At 41.9% G+C, this 23532-nt stretch overlaps 1 protein-coding gene across 2 annotated transcripts in view; it reads right to left on the bottom strand.

The window, feature by feature from the left end:
- LOC309326444 (integrin alpha-X-like) overlaps nucleotides 1-17716 on the bottom strand; it is a 39328-nt gene extending 21612 nt beyond the window's left edge. Inside the window, exons 1-9 of one of the 2 annotated variants that reach the window (XM_081835167.1) lie at nucleotides 17541-17716; nucleotides 10995-11109; nucleotides 10767-10879; nucleotides 8695-8759; nucleotides 6839-6953; nucleotides 6009-6139; nucleotides 3706-3851; nucleotides 2659-2812; nucleotides 1233-1383 (exon numbers count right to left, since the gene is read on the bottom strand). In XM_081835167.1, the coding sequence (XP_081691293.1) occupies nucleotides 1233-1383; nucleotides 2659-2812; nucleotides 3706-3851; nucleotides 6009-6139; nucleotides 6839-6953; nucleotides 8695-8759; nucleotides 10767-10879; nucleotides 10995-11109; nucleotides 17541-17580 (1030 nt within the window). In that variant the 5' untranslated portion in view covers nucleotides 17581-17716. Of the gene's footprint in view, nucleotides 1-1232; nucleotides 1384-2658; nucleotides 2813-3705; nucleotides 3852-6008; nucleotides 6140-6838; nucleotides 6954-8694; nucleotides 8760-9138; nucleotides 9283-10766; nucleotides 10880-10994; nucleotides 11110-17540 lie in introns of those variants that run through there. The other variant, XM_081835168.1, reaches the window with a different exon arrangement.
- Between the last annotated feature and the right edge of the window lie 5816 nt (nucleotides 17717-23532).

Raw genomic sequence — 23532 nt, 5'->3', positions numbered from 1 at the left:
TGCAAGCCTAGTTTACACATACCAGTCACTTTATGCCGGGTGACAGCATCACCTTCAAAGTCCATTTGCTTTTAAACAAACTGCAGTCATGCTTTTTCCTGCCTCCCACCTGACATCAGGGTTTGAGGTAGTTGGGTGTGGTTTATGGGGAAACAGCATTGTTTTGGGTCAAGTTAGGACCCTGCTGGGCCTAATTTTCACCTAATGTTATCCCTTAGAGTTTCCTAATAGACAATTCTCAAAAGTTGGCCAAAAATATCTGGATTTTTCAATATCAATATAATTATATATTACTCCAAATTATGGCAATGGCAGGACATGTAAATCAATAGATAGGTACTGCATAAATAAGATCAGATTAGATTCAAGCGGAAAGATTTATGTCTCCTCTTCTCCTCATACACCTTGATTCCTGATTGCCAGCCTTGTGTCTTTCAAATGTTTTGGTCTACAATTCCCACCAGTCCGCACCAAAACATCTGAAAGGCACCATGTTGGTGAAGGCTGGAGTAGACAATGGAATGATACTATGTGACATGGTATTCAAGAGAGGTCCCTAGATAGCCAGCTTTATGTAGTGGTTAGTGTTAGACTAGGACCTAAAGGCCAAGGTTCAAATCTCCACTCAGCCATGAAGCTGAGTGGAGATTGGGTTAGTCACAGCCTTTTGCTACCTCACAGGGTTGTTGTGAGGGTTAATTGAGGAGGAACTTTGAGTTCTTTGGAGAAAAAGGTGGGATATAAAAGGTAGTTGAAGTGCTGGCATCCAGAGCCTGTAACAGTATGCTAATCTGAACTGTTTCCATGCTTTATTCCTGCAGATCATGGCATCAGTGCAGTTGGCATAGCTTAACGTAAAAAGAAACCTCCATTAGGAGCTATTTTAACTTTGTTACTAGTTCTTCTCTTGAACGTGACCTGGAAGCTACAAGTAAATATCCTCACCTCCTAATATTTAATATAAAGATCAGCACACTAATCTTGTGTTACCAACCATGTTTAATTATTACCTCTTGTAAGAAAGAACTAGACATATACCTCATAACAAGCCTATTTGTCGTCATGTGAATGTGAGCTGTCTCCATTTCATTTAGGCAGGGTAATGGTCAATAAAATATGGACTAGATTCATGTCCAGATTTGGACTGAGTTAGAATCTCCCAACCACAAGTCAAAAGCTACAGATCTTAGCATTATCTCTAGATCCCTAGAACAACCTGCTGCATTTGGTACCTTCAATGGCAAAAATTTTATCCTCAAGCTTGTTCTGGATGTCCTTGAGAGCATTAAAGTTGTTCACAGAGAAAACATGGTCCGAGGGCGGGTAAGAGGCAATTGTGTTGAGCTCTTGCCTTGGTTTGCCTTGAGAAAAAGCTGCTCCAACCTTTAACAGCATGCCAGAGAGGAGGGGGAGGGGGCAAAGTAGAGAATGAAATGTACTGAATGTAATGATGCCACCAAACTTTGTAACTGCCTTGCTTAGAATACAAATCTGGCATACAGTAATACATATCTCAACTTTGAACTGTGTCTATTTCTTCCATGGTTCTTCTCTACTGTCGATTGCAATCCGAGCTAAGAAGAACTCTCAACTTCCACTCTCAAATATATGGCTGGCCCCTATGGAGAGGGAGGTCTCTCTCTTGCCCTTATCCTTCTGCAACTCCTTCCTCCCCCTCTGTTTTACTCCAGCCTCTTGTTAGTGGCTGGAATAAAGCCATTTATTTATTTATTTATTTATTTATTTATTTATTTATTTATTTCTATACCGCTTTTTATTTTTATTATGGTGTCATCACAGCCAGGGATGGCCAATCCCATTTCACCATTGGGGGCAAAAGAGGAATCCATAGAAATGTAGAGTTGGAAGGGACCACAAGGATCATCTAGTCCAAACCCTGCAATACAGGGATCTTTTGCCCAATGTAGGTTTTGAACCCATGAGATTAAGCATCTCATGCTCTACCAACTGAGCTATCCCAGTTGCCACCTTCTGTCTTTCCACTAGTCCCATGCTTCTGCTGCCACCACACCCTGGCTCTCTCTGAACTCAGTGGGAGCTGGAGCGCTCCTCAAAGTATTGCCACTCTGCTTCTGCCATTGGGGAGGGGGAACTAAACGTGGTGTGCAGGAATGCCCCAGCTCTTGCCAAACTTGTCAGGAGCCAGGGCACTCCTCATAGCATTGCTGCTCACTTGACCTCTCCACTTAGGGCAGGGAAGACAAGCAGCAACGCCACATGCTGGAACACCTCTCTCTTGTTGGTGCTTCTTGCATTTCTGCCACCTGAGGTGGGCATTTCACCTTCCCTTATGGGCAGGCAGGCTCTAATCACAGGCATTTAGAAGAAATACCTTTTTTGGAATTTTTGAGAGAGAGAGAATAGATTTCTCTCTATTTGCTCTGTCCATACTGTTTCAATTCATTGCCAACTGACCAGAAGAAAATAGAGCAGCCTGCTTTTAGCAGCAGCTTGATTTGCCAAAATGAAGAGGTAAAGCTTTTTTCAGAATTAAAATAGTCCATCTTGCTAATAACTGTACAGCATGCTGGCATAACAGGTACAGGAGGCAGGGAGGGGGAGTTGGTTTTACTTATTCCACTCTTCTAACCTGACTTTCTTGTAATGTCTTGTGGATTTGCTTCTTAGTTTTCTTACCCCAATGGCAAAACGGATGATGCCAGCATTGTCAGCCTCTGGTATCACGTCACTATACTCCAGCTTGTCTTCAAATTTCTCTCCATCTGTTATCACAATGAGAATCTTAGAGGCACCACTGCGGGATCCTTTTGATGGGACAAAGAGCTCACGCCTGGTGGTGGGGAAGGAGTATGAAGGCGAAACAATAAACAAAACTCTTTCTCAGATACTTCATTGAGTTCTAAAAACGTGACATACAAATCAAAGCTGAGTAAGCAATAAAGTGAAATGTTATAAATAAACAGCAAACCAAGTAGCAAACAAAACTTAAGGATTTTAAGTGTGTGGGGTGTGTGGGTGTGTGGAATCAACACCAATCAGGTCTAAAAAAAGATCAGAGAATAACACAGGACAAAACCCTGGAATACAGTGTTTCAGAAATTACATGATGCGGATCCTTCTTAAAAAGTGACTGAATAAAAGATGATGTAAGGGACTGGACTGAAGAGGAATGGTGGAGCCCCCCGCCCCCGCCCCTGAACCTTGCCAAGAAGAGGAGGATAGTATAGATCTACAATGGTAGTTTGCAGAAGGTCATGACCCTGAGACATGACAGCGCTGGGAAATAATGGAAGGGGAGGAGGGGGAAGCAGCAGATCCAGAACAGCTGGCTGACACGTTATCATTAGAAAGCATTTCCAACCCCACTTCTCCTAGAACCAGGAGGGCTGTGAAAGTGGAAGAGCAGAAAGCAAACAGACAAAGGGCCTCATGCAGCCACCGTAGAAGGGGTGACGCTGCAAATGACGTAGAGTAAAAGGAGGGAGATTATTCAGAGCTACGCTATTGATTAATTAGGGAGTACATTCCTTTCTCTGTGTGTGTAAATCCTGAACAAATTACGTGGTAAGCACTATTCTTGTTACCTGTTTGGGGTTTTTTTTGTTTTTGCCGCCTGTGGGGGAGGGAAAGGATTCCCTGAACCCTGACAGATGATAATTCCAAACTGAATGGAAGCACACAGTATCTCATGCAGAAACAGATGAACACAAAGGAGATACTTACACCACTTTCTGTATAAATGTAGCTGTGTGAGTAGCCCCGTACAGTTGTCTAATTGGTGTAATAAGTGTATTGGGATTTCGAGTGTTCTTGAACTGAAGAAAGTTGAAGTGTTCTTGATATTCGTTTGAATACTGGGCCAAGGCAAACTAAAATAGGAGTGAAAGATGTTAGATACAGCAGCTGAGTGGAAACTGAGAAAAGGATTTGGATACATGGTTGAGGGAAATAATGTACATGAAGTGTATGCATTTGGCTCTGTTTTGAGGAATGATCAGAGAGCTACAACCAAAGCTGTATAAACTGTCATCTGATACAGTATCCAAGTTGATGCGGTATCCAAATTTTGTGGGAAAGAAAATCTGAAGCCTGCAACCTATATAAGTTCTGCACATTAAGCAAAGTGGCCTCCATTTGCAATATTAAATTCAGTTTCTAGTAAACCTGGGAAGGGTTTAAAAAGTTATTGAAGGCACAATAAATCAGCTCAGTCAGTGGGCCACTAGAAACCCTAACAAGAGTATGGACATGTTACTGCTTACTCTACATCCAGTGCACTCACACTGCAAGTTTTCTAAGCCACATTCACAATATATTAGCCACAATCCATGGTGATCCTGTAGTTTCCTGTCAAGTACAGCAGTTTGATGCATGTCTTCCCTCAAACTAGCTTCAATTTGACTAGAAAACTAGGTGCGGAGTAAGCAGTAGTGTGAATATTTGGGACACCCTTCACGGATGTGCAGAGGAGCGCATACACACAGATGACAGCTTTGTGAATATGAGTTCTTTGTCTCTCTCTCTCTCTCTCTCTCTCTCTCTCTCTCTCTCTCTCTCTCTGTGTGTGTGTGTGTGTGTGTGGAAGGGGTGGAGAAATCAGAAAAGCCATGTGTGTTGGATGAAGACATACTTGCCCTTTCTCCGATATGAGCAAAACTGTGCAAATGTGCTTTGAAATGCAGTAGGGGAAAATGACTTTGCTACATTTTCAGCCACTTATGTGAACATTGCCTAAGACTCTGTTTGACTTCTCAGGTTTCAACAGGACTTTCCCACATATTTTTAAGTGAAGTCATAATGGATAGAAACCAGCTTTAAATAAAGAGAAGAGAGAAAGGAAAACAGAACTCTAAAATTCCCAGGATATGTTACTATGTATGTGCTTCTTTGGCATAATTGCTGAATCATGGAATACAGCCTGGTGATGGATCTCTGGAAATGAGAATTTGCCCAACTCACAGTGGACCTTTGAACTGACATACACTGATACCGCATGATATTCTGTGTTAATGATATGCATTCAAGTGATGGGCAGAGCTAGATGAAACTTTATCCAATAATAATGAGTAGTTCTGTCCTATTATTGCTCAGTTTTGGAGGGGAGTTGTGAGTTGAGAATTAAACTAGTTTTTAAAATACATCATTCATAGTGTCCACTCTGACATAATTAGCATTTTTTGAATGTTGCCATGATGGACTGTGTGATATTGGCAGATAGAAATTGGAATGTGAGACTGACCAGATGGGTGGACAATATTTTAAAGTGAACTATAGGGAGCTCCTGCTGATGAAGTGTCTCAGTTCCAGCTGACAAAGCACTAAGGCAAGTTAAGCAGACATATGAGTCCAGAAACACATTTGTTCTGTTGAGGCCAAGGTAGCAGACCTGGAAAAGCTAAAAGAGGCATGAAACCTTCAGTAGCTGTGCCCCACTCCCTTAATGATAGTTCCCCTGCTGTCAGAGAAAATGAGGGTCTTGGGGAAAGGAGAGTGTCATTTTGTGGAAGAGGGAAACATTCCCTTAGAAGGGACCCATTCCTTGTGGGACAAATAGCTATCCTCTCATCCTAAGATATTTCTCTGGGGGTGGAAGGATCCCGTAGTGGGTGATTAAATTATTAGAAAGTGTGTGATGGGCATAGCACCACAAGGTAAATTGCCTGCCTGGCACAAAAGAGAGATGTTGTCCTTTACCTAGATAGCCTGGTAGATAGGGAGGAATCAGTGGTCATGGTGCATATTGGCACCAATGACATAGGGGAAATGTGGTTGTGAGTGAAAGGGCAGTTAAATGGCAAATGCAATTCAATGTAAACAAGTGTACAGTGATGCCTGTTTGGGCAAAAACATCTTAATTTCACATACGCAATCATGGGGTCTGAACTGGCACTGACTGACCAGGAATGATACTTTGGAGTTGTAGTAGATAGCTCAATGTAAATGTTGACTCCATGTGAAGAAGATGTGAAAAAGGCAAAATCCATTCCAGAAACTGAAAAGAAAACTACCCCACATCCCAATGTTACCTGGGTGTCAGTATTTTCAAAACGCTTTATGACCTCTGATATAAATGTCTTCATTTGTGGAAACTCGTGGCGCTTGATGCTTCCTGAACCATCTATCAGAAACACTATGTCAGAGAGCTGTTTTGGACATTCTAGGAGAGGAAACACCAGTTAAATGGCGGAGAGGTGAGATTGAGGCATGTAAAAGAGGGGCACAAAATCAAGAAACTCACATAACACTTGTGTCATCATGCTATACAATCACAATTTTTTTTTGAGGTGGGGGTACCTCTGGCTACTAGTGGTTGTAGTGGGAACGCCTGCTGATATTTCCAAGCTAGTTAACCTGTTCAGCTGACCCAATCTTTTTTTTTAAATGTCGTATTTAATGCTAGTTCTACTCGGAGTGGACCCATTGAAGTTAATGGACATGACTAACTTTAGTTCATTAAGTTCATTGAGTTCACGATTTATTTGAATACCATCCAAAGTCTGACCAAAGTGTTGCCACCTTTTTTACCAAAGAGGTGGTCCTGTGTGGTGATAAGCAGTAATTTAACAGACAAATCTTCCCTGTCACTGCACTCCCATGCTTGAAAAAGCATATCTAGCTGAGTTTCGACATGTTAAAAGTAGAAAACCACTGCCAGAAAACCTGTGATCAACATTCACCAATGCACATAACTACTACAACTGATACCATGATATCCTGTTCCCAATCTCTGTTTCCTCCCCCAACCTCTAGACATTCAGGCCAGTGAGTTGTTTAATCACTAGTCCTTCTCTTGCCATTCCATCAGTGGTATCTAACTTTGATATTTGCTCATTCCTTCCTTGCTTCTCAATCTCACCTGGTTGGTTCTTAGGAAAGTGTTGTATCTCCCTCAAATTTTCATCCAGGTGAAAGCAATAGCCCTTGAGGTATATGTTTTTCCCACAGGTCTGATGGACTGTGGGACCACACACCTGTAGAACCAAGAGAGTCGTCAGTAATGGTGAGGAGATGGTAAGGATAAGTTAGTTAGTTAGTTAGTTAGTTAGTTAGTTAGTTAGTTAGCTAGTTTATAGAGATGGAGTTCAAACCTGTGCAGATACCATACTACTAGACTTGAAAATCTTGTACAGTTATGCTCAGATGTGTGGAGACTAAGCTGGCAACTGGTTAACTCAGCTGGGATAAATAAGGCATTCTAGACATGCTCAAAGGCAAGCCCTTCTTAAATGAAACCCTGGCATTAGATGAGGTTCTGAGGGGGGAGCTGAACCCAAGCCCTGGCATAGTGGGACAGAAAGGCACGATGGTAAAGTGTCAGTTGTTGGGGAGGGGGTTGTGCCATGGGGCAGACAAGGCAGACCTTTGAAAGAAAATTCCAAACCCAATTATCTTGATGTAGTGATCTGTTGAACATGTTCCTCACAGCAGCATTTCACTGTCACTATAGTCAAAGGTTTTTCACCCTGCTGCTACCTTCCTTTCCACGGGTCATCAGGTTGCTATGACTACAGTAGGTCTAAAGTGATATTGGTTGGGTTTTTTGCAACTTCCTAAGGAAATTAAGGAATTATTTAGGGAACCTAAGGTTGGATGTAGGGTTGTGAAATAACTGAGAGGGTTCCTTCGCTCACTTAAAAAATATAAGAAGAGCCTTTCTGGATCAGGCCAATGGCCCATGTAGTAAAGCATTTTGTTCTCACATTGACCAACTAGATGCCTGTGGAAAGCCTGAAAGAATCACCTGAATGAAACAGCAATTCTCCCCACTTGTGATATCCAGCAACTGGTATTCACATTATGAGTCCATGATATACCTACAAGTAGGGTGGTACAGAATTAAGAAGCAGTGTTTCAGAAAGAAAGAGAAAGAGAGAAGAGAGAAGAGAGAAGAGAGAAGAGAGAAGAGAGAAGAAAGAAGAGAGAGAGAGAGAGAGAGAGAGAGAGAGAGAGAAAGAAAGAAAGAAAGAAAGAAAGAAAGAAAGAAAGAAAGAAAGAAAGAAAGAAAGAAAGAATGTTCTGAGGTAAATCTTGACAGCTTGTCGTGTTATGAAGTTGCAGGCCTTTTATTAGCAGCAGCTGCTTTTTGACATTAGTATTATTGTTATTATTATGGCTTAGTGGCATATCTGAGAGTTTAGTCAGTTAGGGAGTTGAAGGGAAGACAGACCAGAGAAAAGCTATGGGGAATACTGAGACCAGTGTATTATCAATACTTTTCTAGGGAAGATCAGGGGAAGGGAGGTGATGACTGAGTTGGTCTTAAGAAGCTGCCCTGCATAAAAGTCTTATCAGAGGAAGGTGACACAGGTGGCTTTTTAAAAAGTTGGCTAAACTGTCCAAACAGCCTGGAGTACAACCAGAGGAGCTTTGGGGTACAGATTGTCCCCAGTGGCTGCACTGGGTGGTGGGAGTCTTTGTCTGTGGTGTTTTTTGGAAATTGACCTGAGGTAAAAGAGTCTTCGGAAAATGCCAACAAGCACCTTTAAGTCCCTAATGTGTCACTATCACTTTATGTATATAGTATCCCCTTAATAAACCAATAATATTTGTTAAAAGATCATCCTGTTAGTGTCCATCTCATGCCTAAGCTTACCATCCCAGTTGCTAGGAGGCTATTGAAAGGAAAATTAAAGAAGCACAGATACCTAAACTTGTGTTTATACAGGTACTTCTGAGGGAACCTGTATCCCTGACATGGACTTTGCTGCTTACCAGCAACTGGGAGTCTTGGACAGAGACAGACATACCGAGAGACATGTTCACGGCATCAATGGGTCCTGAAAGGAGAAATGTGTACTAAGGTGATAAGGCTAACAAAATATTACTATTATCAATGCAAGAACACTTGTTTGTTATTAATAGAGCATTTATATTACATCATAGGCTGAAACTCTATGCAAATTTACTTGCATTGTTTTAGTTTTAAACAAATAAATGTTTGACTGACTACTTGGGAGTAAACCTCTTTGAGTACTGTAAATAAATATGCATAGGCTTGGCTTGTTTTCTCTTGGCAAACATATTTAAATAATCTTTATGCCACAGCGCAAAAGTGTTAAGTAGAAATATATTTCAGTCTCATGGAGAAGGCAGACAATTGTGGTCTAAGAAACCTGCCAATAGCTTTTTCTAAAAAAAAAAAATGAATGCACCTACAGATGTTATTTCATTAGCCAGCAATCCCTATGAAGTAGTTATAGCCAACTATTAATCCCTGAGTTTCTAAATCTTTATTTTATTTCTTTCTTCCCTTTGCTCTGGCTTTTCTTCCCTCTGAAACTCTAACTAGCCTCACAGCTTCTAATCGCCCCTCCCCTCTTCAAATTCTAACTGACACTTAACGGATTTTAACTGCCTTGGAATGCTCCTGTCAATCAAAAGTAGCTCCATATGCCAACGTTCTCACAGGGCTAAGGCAGGCATGGGGAACCTCAAGCCCTGAGGCTGAATGCAGCCTTATAAACCTCTCTATCTCAACTTTGGGACTGTTCCCAGGCCACACTCCTCATCTGTCCTGCTCAGGGCCTTGCCTGGATGGTTTTGCTTGACCAGAATGTGTTCTTGAACTTTCACAATCCCCCTTGCACATTGTTATCATTAGTGCATCTCTAAAAGCATACCTCAGCATCTCTCTGACACACAAAAATGGTGACGAAACAGGGACACTGTTCTGCTATGGGGGGGGGGGGCGTACCACAAAACCTAAGTTCCTGGGCAACTGGGGATGTTGAAAAGTATGCATCTTAGGAATTCTGACTTCTCCTGACATTCTGACTTTAAACAGTGGTCAAATACAGTAATGCCTGAAAACATTTCCATTACTTTTTAAAAATTGCTTTTAAAAATAGCAGCAGTGCGGGACCTCAGACCAGATACAGACTGCAATGTAAACTCTTCAATGCCATTGCCTGAATGCAAAGCTTTACTCCAAATTTTCTTCAGTCTGTTTCTTGCACCTGGTAGTGCCATTAGATATATGTAGAGGCTGCAGATGCACCATACATTTTAAAGCACTTCCCACGAAGAATCCTGGGAGCTGTTGTTACTCCCCACAGAGCCACAATTCCCAGCACATTTAACAAACTACAGTTCCAAGGATTCTTGGGGGGTGCTTTAAATACGTGGTGTGTACGCAGCCTTAGACTCTGGACTTGGTAGTCTTGTTGGAAAGGCTCCAGAATCACTTCCAAATGTTGTAAGCTAAGTTTACCAGATTTTTTTCAATGACTCCGGGGACACTTTTCAACTTCAATGGATTTTGTATGGGGACTGATTTGTAAATCCAAGGACTGTCCCAAGGAAACAGGGACGTCTGGCAACCTTATGGTAAGCTAGCCTTGCAATGTTTCAGGCCCCCATATCATCAATCATTTGCTCTTATATCAGGGACAAATAGCAGCTTCTGGGGAGGTGGGGTGGGGGTGCAGCTGGAGATTTTTGTGGGGGGGGGAGCACAGAAGGAAAGGATTGACCACCCATGCACCTTGATCTAGATCCAGGTCAGGCATTCTCTGGCTGCTGTTTTATTAACAAAAATTGTGAAAGGTACAGAAATGTGATCACACACTGAATGCATTGTTTAAGTCTGGCCCCTTTGGATTCAACACAATTCTCAGAGCCAATTTCTGTTCTTGCTCAATGGGCAGTGTGATTGCCGAATCACAGAAGAGAGGCACGCAGCATTGGGTGTTTGCTCCAGACTTAAGCCACAAGTCTTGGCTCCCAATTCTCTTCTTCTTTTGCAACTCCACAGGAACACAGACTCCACCCAGTGACATACTCACTTTGCACAAGGACCTCCTGGCATCTGCCTGATTTTCTTGGCCCCGGCTGACATTTGTAGAGTTTACCCGTTTCATTCACTCCCCCCTTCTGGAGTGGGGCACCAACCAACAGCCTGTGGGAGCAAAAACACATGGAGACAATTCAGGGCTGTCTCTTCTGCCACTCCTGGGGACTGAATGATGAGACAGAAAGCTCTCCAAGGACCCAGAGAACCAGCAGTTGCATACCCTCCATTTCTTCCGCTTCCGAACTGCGCTACACTCTGCCCAAAGCCCAGTGCTGCTTCCTGGAAGACGGTTGGCTGTTCGGTATCCAAACTGAATCCATGGCATGGCATCAGCACTGCAGGGGATGATCAAAGAACTTCCTCAAGCTTTTTTTTTATATATATACAGAAAGAGGGAATTTATTTGTTTTATTTATTTATTAAATCGGTATACTGCCCTTCATCTGAAGATCACAGGGCAGTTGACAACATTAAAATACAAAATAAAAACACAAAATGTACAATAAAAATGAAAGCCGAAGGAAACCAGTTTAAAAGGATATCCCACAAACCCATTTAAAAGGACATCAAATTTTAATCACTCAAAGGCCTAGCGTCACATTCTGAGCATTTGTAAAGTCTTCAGTGTGCATTCTTTTATGTTTAATACGATTGAATGGAGAAGTAAAGCCCTTGTTGCACTCTGAGCATTTTTATCTCCTCTCCACTTCATAGGCTTTCTGGTGTGCGATAAGACCTGGCAGGGAAGGACACCTCCTATCACAGTCTGAGCCTCTTCCCTGGTGTGCTTGAAGGCTGATGCTGTAATTGAAGTTCTGCTCACGTTCTGAGCATTTATAAGGCCTCTTTCCAGGGTGGAGGAGACCCCAAAGAGGCCAAAATAGTTTGGTAACTGCTGGGCTAGATTAACCAGCTAAATCTTAGAGCAGGAGTAGCCAACATATTGCTCTACTCCTCACCAGCCCCCCAATCAATAGTCAGAAGTGACGGGAGTGGTAGTTCAACACCTGGAAGGCACCGCATTGGCTACCCCTGTCCTTGATGATTATCAAACTTTGGGTCTGGCAACCCATAGTTGAGGGTGATCAAGAGACACCTGTAAGGAGGCGTCTTGAATTCTAGTGGGCTGGCCATGATCTGCTGCTGCTAGATGGCAAATGGCATCTGAGGGTCTCCCCTGAACTGGGATTTTGTTAGGAGCAGTTGTAAGGAGAACCCACTTGCTCACTCTACTTCCATCAATAAATCTCTATATGTGGCCCACTTTCCTTTCATATTTAATTTTTTGCTCACTCTAGGTCTTTGGGTCAGTGCCTAGAGCAGCAGGCAATGGATATTGTCAGGCAAGAGGGGGTGAGCGTAAGATTGGAAAAATGAGAAACGGAGAGAGAGAGCAAAATAGACATATTTGATCATTCCAAGCATAACATCCCCACTTTTTCTCTGCTAGTGGATCCTGATCTTGAGGAAGATACCGTGCCTTTAACAATGCATGGCAGGTAAATCCAACAGGTGTTCCTTTACCTAAACACAATGGAGTTATGGTGATGAGAAGGGAAAAGCTAGGCCTGTTGAACTTCTGCCCATCAGTACACTGTCCAAATCACAGAGGCTCTAATTAGAAAAAGGGTGATGCCCCATGAGGTTTACATCACAATTTCTGGGGAATGGGGGTATGTGAAGGAGGGCATGAGACAGCAATGAATGGCTGATGTAGGGGGGGAAATTAGGATGCTGAAAGCATAATTATTCAGAATGCAGTTCAGGAAGTAACCATCTGGTTATCTCTGCAAGACTAACTGGCTTTGTGACCTTTGAATTTGTTTATGCTGGGTCACACTGCAAACCCACGCAGCTAGTACTTGCAACACATTTTCTTCATGCTATGGCCTCGGACATAGGCCCTCCTGTGAAACAAATAGAGAAGAGAGATCCTTGGTGACAGGAAGCTGGGGGAGGGAGGAAATGACTAAGTTGCATGGTTCTGGACGAAGAAGAGTCTGATGACTGAGGGATATATGGATCCTCTGCTTGCGACTGCAGCGGGATCCTGCCGCCATCCGTAGGCATTCACTCCATAAGACGCACAGACATTTCCCTTTACTTTTTAGGAGGAAAAAAGTGTGTCTTATGGAGCGAAAACTACGGTATATATTCCCAGCATTCTTTGGGGGAAGCCATGCTGCCTTGAGGCTACTGCCTCAGCCTAGCTCACAGGCAGGCCAGCTCTGATCGGTGAGGTCAAATGCACTTGTATACAGTGGTACCTCGGGTTAAGTACTTAATTTGTTTTGGAGGTCCATTCTTAACCTGAAACTGTTCTTAACCTGAAGCACCGCTTTATCTAATGGGGCCTCCCGCTGCCGCCGCACCGCCGCTGCACAATTTCTGTTCTCATCCTGAAGCAAAGTTCTTAACCTGAAGCACTATTTCTGGGTTAGTGGAGTCTGTAACCTAAAGCATATGTAACCTGAAGTGTATGTAACCCGAGGTACCACTGTAATATTTTAGTTTATTGTGCCAAGCTCCTGTCACGGATGGACCAATCTGTGAAGTTTGGTTCTCTCAGTTGCTAACTTCAAATTTCTGCAGCAGTTCTTCTTCTTCTTCTTCTTCTTCTTCTTCTTCTTCTTCTTCTTCTTCTTCTTCTTCTTCTATTGCATAATCCAAAACACACATAAACGTACTATACCTTAGGGTTACCATATTTCAAAAAGTGAAAATCCAGACACAAAAGTTGTTGAGCTTTTTTGGGGGGTGGCAGAAATTCCAGACATATGCCAGCCCTACATACATACTTTGACTAAGTATTGAGTATAAAATACACTCTCTACCATACACTATTTTTCTATCCTTCCCGCTTGCCTGTAAAATATTTCTGATATTAGATTTTGTTGACTATTCTTCCATTGGCCTGTTACATCTTTCCTGTGAGCTATACCATTGCACCTCATTTATGGGATGCTCTCCTCAGGGAAGCTCACCTGTCACCTTCTTTACATATCTTTAAACATCAGGCAAAAATACTCTTCTTCTCCCAGGCCCTTTAAACTGTGTGTGTGAGAGAGAGTATATTGTTTCTGTTTGCTGCTATGCTGTGTATTTTTATATTATAAACTGCCCTGTGACACTCAGATGAAGGGTGGTATAGAAATTTAATTATAAATAAATAAATAAATAAATAAATAAATAAATAATAAAATTAACCATGTCAATCCTGCAGAGTCCTAATAAAAACTTATCTCAGGAATTCTCAGCTTACCTTAGTTCTTATTCACATTAGCAACCTTCCTAGATACTCTTGGTTTCTTGTTTTGTAGCTAGAGTAGAATTCTTGGAAATATATTCATTTTTATTATATCCTTACCAATGAGGAATGGCTTGCCTCATCCCAGTTCATTAGATCTTTTTGTTCTTGTTTCTGCAGAGGATGGCGATTCATCTCATAAAGATCTTGCCATTTTGAAGTGATATTTACTTTCACAAATGTTCTAATTGTTGATCCATTTATCTTCTTTGACCAACCCAATATCGACATTTAAGGAGAATAATTCACTTTTGGCTAAATTAACTTTATACCTGAAATGTTATTTAATTTTATTGCAAGAATTCTTCTCTATTTGTCTGAAATATTACCATATTACCTGTGTATAGGGTTGCCATACGTCCAGAGCTGAAGTAGCATCCAGAATTTTTTTGATATTGTCAAAAAGCACAACTTTCCCCCAAAAACCTTTGGATTTTTACTTCTTGAAATATGGCAACCTTACCTGTGTATAAACTTATTTTATATTTGGTGTGCCCTGTCATGTATCTTTTTGTTTTTACCTGATATCCCCGGCTAACATTTCTAAAGTCATTATAAACAGCACATCTGTTATAATGAGGAGCTTTGACCATTAATCATTAGTTTTGATATTGGAGCATTATAGATAATTTATATCCATTTACATAATTCAGATTCAAAATCATATTTGATCATACATTCTTTCAGAAAGGGTCTTTCTAGCCTGTCAAACTCTAGCCAGTCAAATGCTTTTTCTGAATCTAAAAATACACATATTGTCAGTATATTCCCTAGTATAATGCATTTTTGAACATCATTTTCACTAATATATTCCTTTTGTATACGTATATTCCCCTAATGCATGCATTTTTGTAAACAATGGTTGCAGAACTGCATCACACAATTGTATTTCAAAGGATAGCTGCATTTTGAGAAGTGCAAATTAGATAGTTTCTCATTAAAATACAAACAAAATTAAACCTGCTTTCTGATGCCTAGCTTCCCCAAACCCACCACTGTACCAGCTGAAAGGCTGGTGAGGACAATTTCATGATATATGGATATAAGAGCTAAATGGAACCTCCATTTTCAAAGGCATTTCACATGCAACCATTTTCATGGACATGACTGCATGGCATGGAACTGACTGGTTCCACCTCTGACTTCCATGTTTCCATTGGAAGGTCGGAACAGCTTCTACATGTATAAGGGTCTCATAGGATTGAAAAAGCCACTTCCACCCTTTGAAGGAGGTGGAGTTGTGGGCTTCACAGCCCCACCACGTGTGCGATTGGGGGGAGCCCAGCTCTGTGCGATTGGGGGGATTCCCGGCCTCGTCATCCCCTGGCCAGCCAATCGGCTGGCTCTGGGGTCATGGCCTGCCCTATTTAAGGCAGGATGCGGCCAGGGGATCGCCCTCTTTCCCTGCCTGCCAGCTGTTCCTGTTCAGTTTCTCATTTTTCCATCCTTCCAACTTCACATCACTTCAATTGTTTCTTTTTCTAAAGCCCCCACAAAAATTAACCAGCATTTTAAAGTGGATTTCTCTCAATATAAATATTTTTGTTTGCAGTTTTTGCCTAATATAGACATTTTTGCAAGTCATTTCCCCCACTGTGTTTCAGTTTGCAAATTGTTTGGGGAAGTGTGAATTAGGCAAGTCCACTTTTAAATATGATCTATACAGAATTCCCCCTCACATTTCTAGGATATCAGGACATAATAAGAGCCCCTAAATTCTGGCGGGTTCCCTTCCCAGCCACACAAATGAAGTTTACCTGCATACATGTCCTAATGGGTGGGACCAGTAAAACAAGCCTGTTTTCCTCTTCACAGATTAACAGTAAAGGATATGTTTGTGAGAACCCAGTTAATATATCTCTAGGAAGGTCTGGTACAAGAAAATTAGGGATGTCAAACTATTAATTTTTTTATTGATTAATTATCTGCATATTAGAGAACTGTTTGAATTTCAATACTTGAATGTTATCAAACCTCATTACATGGGTCTTTTCACATACTAGAGGAAATGTGAGAACGCTTACAATTTAATAAATAAAAGCTACCACATTGCTCTGGTTATCTCCCGCTTGGACTACTGCAATGCGCTCTATGTGGGGCTACCTTTGAAGGTGACCCGGAAACTATAACTAATCCAGAATGCGGCAACCAGACTGGTGACTGGGGGTGGTCGCCGAGACCACATAACACTGGTCTTGAAAGACCTACATTGGCTCCCAGTACGTTTCCGGGCACAATTCAAAGTGCTGGTGTTGACCTTTAAAGCCCTAAACAGCCTCGGCCCAGTATACCTGAAGGAGCGTCTCCACCCCCATCGTTCTGCCCGGATGCTGAGGTCCAGTGCCGAGGGCCTTCTGGTGGTTCCCTCATTGCAAGAAGCAAAGCTGCAGGGAACCAGGCAGAGGGCCTTCTCGGTAGTGGCGTCCGCCCTGTGGAACACCCTCCCACCAGATGTCAAAGAAAACAACAACTACCAAACTTTTAGAAGACATCTGAAGGCAGCCCTGTTTAGGGAAGCTTTTAATGTTTGATGTATTACACTGTTTTAATCAGATGTCAAAGCGATAAACAACAACCTGATATTCAGAAGACATCTTAAGGCAGCCCTGTTCAGGGAAGTTTTTAATGTGCAATATTTTAGAGTGGCTGGGGAAACCCAGCCAGATGGGCAGGGTACAAATAAATTATTATTATTATTATTATTATTATTATTATTATTATTATTATATAGAATTATCAGGAAAGCCCCCTTTATACAACCGTTGGTGTTTTTTTTTAAAAAAATGATATTTATTAAAGTTTTACAGGTTACAAAAAGAAAAAGAAGAAAAATATAAAAAAATTACAAAAATACAAAGGTACAAAAGAAAAGAAAGTTACAAAATACAGAAAAAGAAAAAACAAACAGTTAAAAAACAAATCCATCTTTTAGCTTATACTTCATTTACTTAATTCCCTGACCCCCTCTCGCCTCCCTTTTCTGTATTCCAATTCACATGTTTAGTTTAGCAAATCCTTCCCCTCTTTGTTTTAATCTTAATCCAATATCTTAACACATTATAACTTTATATTTTTATCTGTTATCAATCCATTTTTGCAAATTCCTTCTAACCTTATTGCTAAAACCACTTCATTTCAATATACAACCGTTGTTATTTCCTACAGCAGTAACAACAGTAACCATAGTAACAAATATCCCCAATGATTAATCAACCCAGCTTTAGCTGTTTAATCTGCTGGCTGAAGCTAGCAGATCCAATTCTGTAGTTTTTAAAAAGTGTCCACTGCTTTGCATTCTTTTCTTTTTCAAGGTTGAGTGATTTGCCCTCTGTCATGTACTTCTGCTTTGCTCTGCCCTGATGGGTTTTTGTTTACAAGAAAATCAACTGGTCTTCGCCCAGTACTTCTGTTCTAGCTCAGAGACTCTGCTTTTCCAAATAACAATAAGGAGGCACTTACCTGTAGCACACAAATAGATGAGCAGCGGCAGAGAGTCCATCCTTGGCTAAGTGTTGGCTGTGCAGAAGCTTTGGGGAGGCTGGGCGGTGATTAGAAAGATTAGGCATCACCACACCCTCCAGAAGTGGGTGTTAAAGTTATGACCCTGTATGAAAAAAAGCGGTCGGATGAAGCAAACTTCAGTGGCCTTTGCAAAACAGAGGGATGTGGAACAAGGGATTGAAGGGGAAGCTGTGTCAAGAGCAGTGGTAGATGAAAGCATGTGGGATGTGAGGTTTAACCCGCAAGGGGCCAAATATAGTACTCCATCAATACATTTCCTCTTCTATTATATTCTCCATTTCTACATTCATCTTGTGAGATGATTTTTGATAGTTATGACAACCATTCTTTATCCATATAAAAGTCACTGGAGTTAAACCAGAGGCATCTCACTGACGTATTAGATACACCTGCCTGGCAGACCTGTGTGCTGAGAGAAAAGTCTGCGTTTTTATTCTGGCCAAAATGTCCTGCAGTCAGCATAAGGAGAAATCTGCTGGAGCCAGAACAAGAATGACCTTCAGTATGTTGACTTACGGCAAATGCCTTTCACTCTGGACAATGGGACCATTCAACAGATTTGTAACTAGCAGCCCAAACCCTCACACCTTGTTAATCCACAGCTGTGAACAGAGAACAATATCTTTCAGCCACCAAATGCCTGGGCAAACAGGAATTTTTTAAAATTCTTCCCGCACTTCCCGTACTATTACTACCACTGTAGTAATACATCAGTGTGTATGGCATTTGACAGCATGAAGTTAAAATTATGGTACAGCAGAGACAAGTGAGGAAACATAGAATAAAGGCATTCAGTTCAGTGACACCTATTTTAGCTTTGTTCCTGTAGGGGATGAAAGGCATCTCCTGAGCAAGGATTTGAAGAAAATGAGGAAATTATAGCAGTTATGCAAAAGAAAACAGGTTGATTCAAAGTCTGCAATCAAATGTGCTTTTTGCTGTCCCCAGGATATGTAGCACTCTATCATCTCTTCTGTTGTAAACCAACTTTATCAGCAGATGTAGCTATTTGTTTGATATTTGTTAATAGTAAAGTCAGGTCCTTTGGTTCAGTAAAGGAGGTGCTTGGTTCAGCTGGCACTCCACCTACACCCAAGAACAACTGGCTCCTTTTATTTCATTCGTAGGTCACAGTGAAATGAGTGCATCCTCTAGAGAGAGTTTGGAGAGAGTTTGGATTTGATATCCTGCTTTATCACTAACCGAAGGAGTCTCAAAGTGGCTAACATTCTCCTTTCCCTTCCTCCCCCACAACAAACACTCTGTGAGGTGAGTGGGGCTGAGAGACTTCAGAGAAGTATGACTGGCCCAAGGTCACCCAGCAGCTGCATGTGGAGGAGAGGGGAATCAAACCCGGTTCACCAGATTACGAGTCTACCGCTCTTAACCACTACACCACACTGGCTCTCCTCTAGACAGGCACAGCAGAGGAACTGATCCTTGGTGAGACTGGCTGTCCTCATTGACAAGAGATTGCTTATCCTCATAGGATTGAGAAGAGGGATACCTCAGGCAATCAAGTCCCAATATGATATGGACTTAGGACACCTTGTCCTGAACTCTGTTCCCTAAGTGTGTATCTGTTCCCTAAGTGTGTATCTGAAGAAGTGTGCATGCACACGAAAGCTCATACCTGGAACTAACTCAGTTGGTCTTTAAGGTGCTACTGGAAGGATTTTTTTTATTTTGTTCTGTTCCCTAAGAGCGCTCATTATGTGGCAGGAAACTTGCCCGTTGTATCTGTATCTGTTTCAGAGTCTTTGGTCTGTCTGGCCTCTGTCTCAACATCTCCAGTGGTTCCTGGTGCCCATTGGGACTGGTAGGGCAGAAGGCCAGTAGTAGTTGGAGCCAGAGCCAATGGCAGGCAGAGACAGCTAATTCTAGCTTAGCCCTTGTCCTCCTCCCTGCTGAGTTCTACAAGGAATAAGCTGAAATGCAGGTAGGTATACCCTGGACTGGATATACAGGCAGATAGAGGACAGACAAAGGCTGGTGGGGAAGGGACCTCATTTGCCCTAATGGACTCATCTCAGTGCACATTCCTGCATTGGATTAGATGACTCTGATGGTCCCTTCTAAATCTATAGTTCTATGATTGTCTCAGGATGAGGTCCCCACCATGGTGCCTGTGGCTACCATGGTGACCTCAGGCACTCCCCTTGGTACTTGCCAAGGCTCCTCCTTTTCCCGTTTAAAAAAAAATATTATTCAATTGTTGGGGGTGCTGCCTGAGTGTGGGTGCTTCCTGCCTTTTCCCTTCTGTGCTTCACTCGCTTATAGGTGAGGTATGAGACACTTCCTGCCTGCAAACTTGCAGCAAGGCTCAAACTAGGTGATACTGTCACTACATGACTAGCAACCATCCAGGGTCCTCAGGACAGAGGCAGATTTAGGGGAGTGAGAAGACATGGGGTACCACAGGGGCACACAACTATGAGGTAGAGTGGAAGGCAAGAGGCAGGGGGTAAATTTCGAGCGTTGCACAGGGCATCGCTGAAATTTGAGACCCCAATGTCTGAGGAACAGCACCCCTGTTGAAAGTCCACTGAATTTTTGTTATTTTTATTTTTTGTATGTGCTCTGTAGCTGTCCCCTGCCCCAAGCTGTTTATTTTGTGCATTACCTTGGGATATATGTGGAAGGTGATTAAACAGTAATAGTAATAATAGTAACAGTAATGTCAGTTTCCACATATATCCCAAGGTGATGTGCAAAATATATTGCCTTGGGACATATGCGGATGGTGAATAATAATAATAATCCTGGGAAGTATTAAACGTGCTGGGAAATGTAGCTCTGTAGCGGGTAAACCACAGCCCCCTTGGATTCTTTGAGGAAACCCTTATGCTTTAAATGTGCTTCAAATGTGCTTGAATGTACTGTATTGGCCCGAATATAAGCCACACTTTTTTTTCCAAATTCCAACCATGAAAAGTTAAAGTGCGGCTTAAATTTGTGACCTTAAAAAATTTGGCTTTGATGAAACAGACATATGGTAAAACAGAACATAAAAACATTTTATTGCCGATTTGCAAGCTTGAGACTGTTGTGCAGTTAATTATAATGTCATTCATCACTTTACAGTGCAGTATTGATTTTTTATTTGCATTTAATTTCCATTTACAAACAGGTGTTTAACCCATTTGTGGGTCCTCTCTAGTACGCATAAGATTTTCTTCTACATTTGCCATTTAGGGGTGTGAGTGCCTGCAGAACTTTAAGGGAGCAGCTTATATTCGGATATTGTCTTTTTTTCTTTCCTCCCGTTGAATTTTAAAGGTGTGCCTTATATTCGGGTGAGGCTTATATTCGGGCCAATACAGTATGGTGAGGATATGAATAACATGGGCTCAACCAATTCGATCCTTCTGACTTTTGATTCAAGATGAAATATTTTGAGAGATGTCCTGATGCCTAATGGGGGGTGGAAACCAGACTGCCTTTTTGTTTTGCAACTTCTTGCTCCGTTGCAGGAGATGGTCTCAAAGAGGGAGTAAGATCTAGAGTGTTGCAAGGAGGCAGATCAGGAAGATAAATTATTACACCTCAACCACTTCCCCTTTTTCTGTGCTGAGCAAGCTTTGCATCCGGGCTCTCTTGGCGCTGGTCTGGCTCTCTGGTGTGCTGCAGCAGGCGTTTCATCTGCAGCATCTTATCTTGCGCTGATGTCCACAGCAGGAGTGCTATACCGGTAATCAGTAGATGGATTATAGCAGCTTAAGAGTGTTATATTGGTTAAATGCTTATACCTGAAGGAGCGTCTCCACCACCATCGTCCAGCCCCACTGAGGTCCAGCTCCGTGGGCCTTCTGGCGGTTCCCTCGCTGTGAGAAGTGAGGTTACAGGGAACCAGGCAGAGGGCCTTTTCGGTGGTGGCACTTGCCCTGTGGAACGCCCTCCCAGCAGATGTCAAGGCAATAATCAACTATTTTACTTTTTAAAGACAACTGTTTAGGGAAGTTTTTAATGTTTGATGCTGTATTGTTTTTAATATTCGGTTGGAAGATGCCCAGAGTGGCTGGGGAAACCCAGCCAGATGGTGGTGATGGGGGAGTATGTATGTATGTATGAACGAATGAATAAAAAAAAGAATATTGAAGCTTCTAATGGATTTGGTATTATGGCTGCTGCGTACACAACATTTAAAGCCCCTCTCCAGGAATCTTGGAAACTGTAGTTTAATCCTTCACAGAGCTACAATTCATGGAATCATAGAATCATAAGCGTTGGAATGGACCCCAAGGGTCATCTAGTCCAACTCCCCTTCAATGCAGGAATCTCAAATAAGGCATCCATGACAGATGGCCATCCAAACTCCTTAGGTAAATAATTCAAAGGTACTATAGAATAGTTACATCTCAAAACACATCTTACAACATCCAACCTCCAGTCATGATCACAAAGCGATGCCTTTCTTAAAATCACAGAATTGGAAAGTTGGAAGGGAACCCAAAGGTTTTCTAGTCCAACCCCCTGCAATGCGGGAATCACAGGTAAGAATTCCTAATAGGTGGCCATCCAATCTCTGTTTAAAAACCTCCAGTGAAGGTGAGTCCACCATCTTCTGAGGGAGTTCCTCCCACTGTTGAACAACTCTTACCATCATTCTTCATTCAGAACACTCCAGATGACTCTCCAGCAGTTTCCTAGTCATTTGGGGATATTTGCCTGCAATTTCCCAAGCAAAAGTTGGGGTCAAAGTAGCTTGGCTGTGGGCCATTATGGGAGATGAGCTGGTCATTTGCTGTCCAAATTGGACCTTACCCAGTCACTGTGTATCAATTGGTGTGTGAAATGCAGCATGTGAAATTTACATGTATGTAAATTAGGGGTGGGGGGTGGAAGAAAATTGATTCAGTTGACACTTAAAGGTGAAATCACCTAATTTCCAAAGCAATAAATGAAAACACAGCCATCTTTTGAAATTTGTGTTTCTCTGAAGTTTGCAGTTCAGTTCTCGTCACGCAATGTGCACAAAAATGCATATAACCTGGGTAAAATGTGCATATTAATGCATATAGCAGAGAAAAGAACATGCAGAAATACATGTTTATTAGGGGGAAATGCTTTGCAAAAATCTGTATCCTCAGAGAAATTTGCACAGAAATGCTGGTGAGTTTTCATGAGGCTCAGGACTCCAATTCTGAGCAATTTGCAATCCCATGTATGTCTATTTGGAAATAAGTTCCTACTAGTCAGTGCCTACGGAGCACGATGGCTATAATCTCCCTCCACTGTTGAAGGCAGAGTGCCTTTGAACACCTGTTTCTGGCGCTCCCAAGTGGGGAGAGTTGCTCTTGTGCTCAAGTCCCACTTGTGGGCTCCCCATAAATATCTGGTCAGCCACTGTGAGGAAACCACTTCACCCTCCCATTGAAATTATAATTGCTAGGGATTTTTAACTGCATGCTCATTATTCAAACTACGACTCCCAGGAAACTTTGTGGGAAGCCATAGCAGTTAAAAGGGTATACAGAACAACATCATTTTGCAATGTGTATCTGCTGAGTAGAGAGAGAAAGGGTATTGTGGGTGACTTCATTCCACAAATATTTTGGAGTTCCTGTTTGTACATATTAGGAACAGAAAGTATAGTTGTTTTGAAACAAGTAGACAGATCATGAACTACTCATTGTCTGAGGAGTTCCTCTCTTTTAGAAAGAACATGCCCCTTTCTTCACCTTCCGAAGACAAGATAGCTGTTTTAAAGACACTTGAAGGCTGTCACCCATGTTCATGTTCCGTAAGCTGGTTTTTTGCAGCATTCTTGGAATCTTTGATGAACAGAGGTGACAGTGGGATAAAAGGAATGTGTTTAAATCACGTGTGTTTGTGTGCATGCTGATAGAAAGGCAAAGCAATTCTTCTCTCAAAACACCTTAGTTAGTAAGAGAGGACCTGACCTGGTAGATGTTTATAAAATAATGGA

The sequence above is a fragment of the Podarcis erhardii genome (genome assembly GCF_964252035.2).
Source record: "Podarcis erhardii genome assembly, chromosome: 13".
Taxonomy (NCBI): domain Eukaryota; kingdom Metazoa; phylum Chordata; class Lepidosauria; order Squamata; family Lacertidae; genus Podarcis; species Podarcis erhardii.
This window is presented reverse-complemented; position numbering and strand designations above follow the sequence as displayed.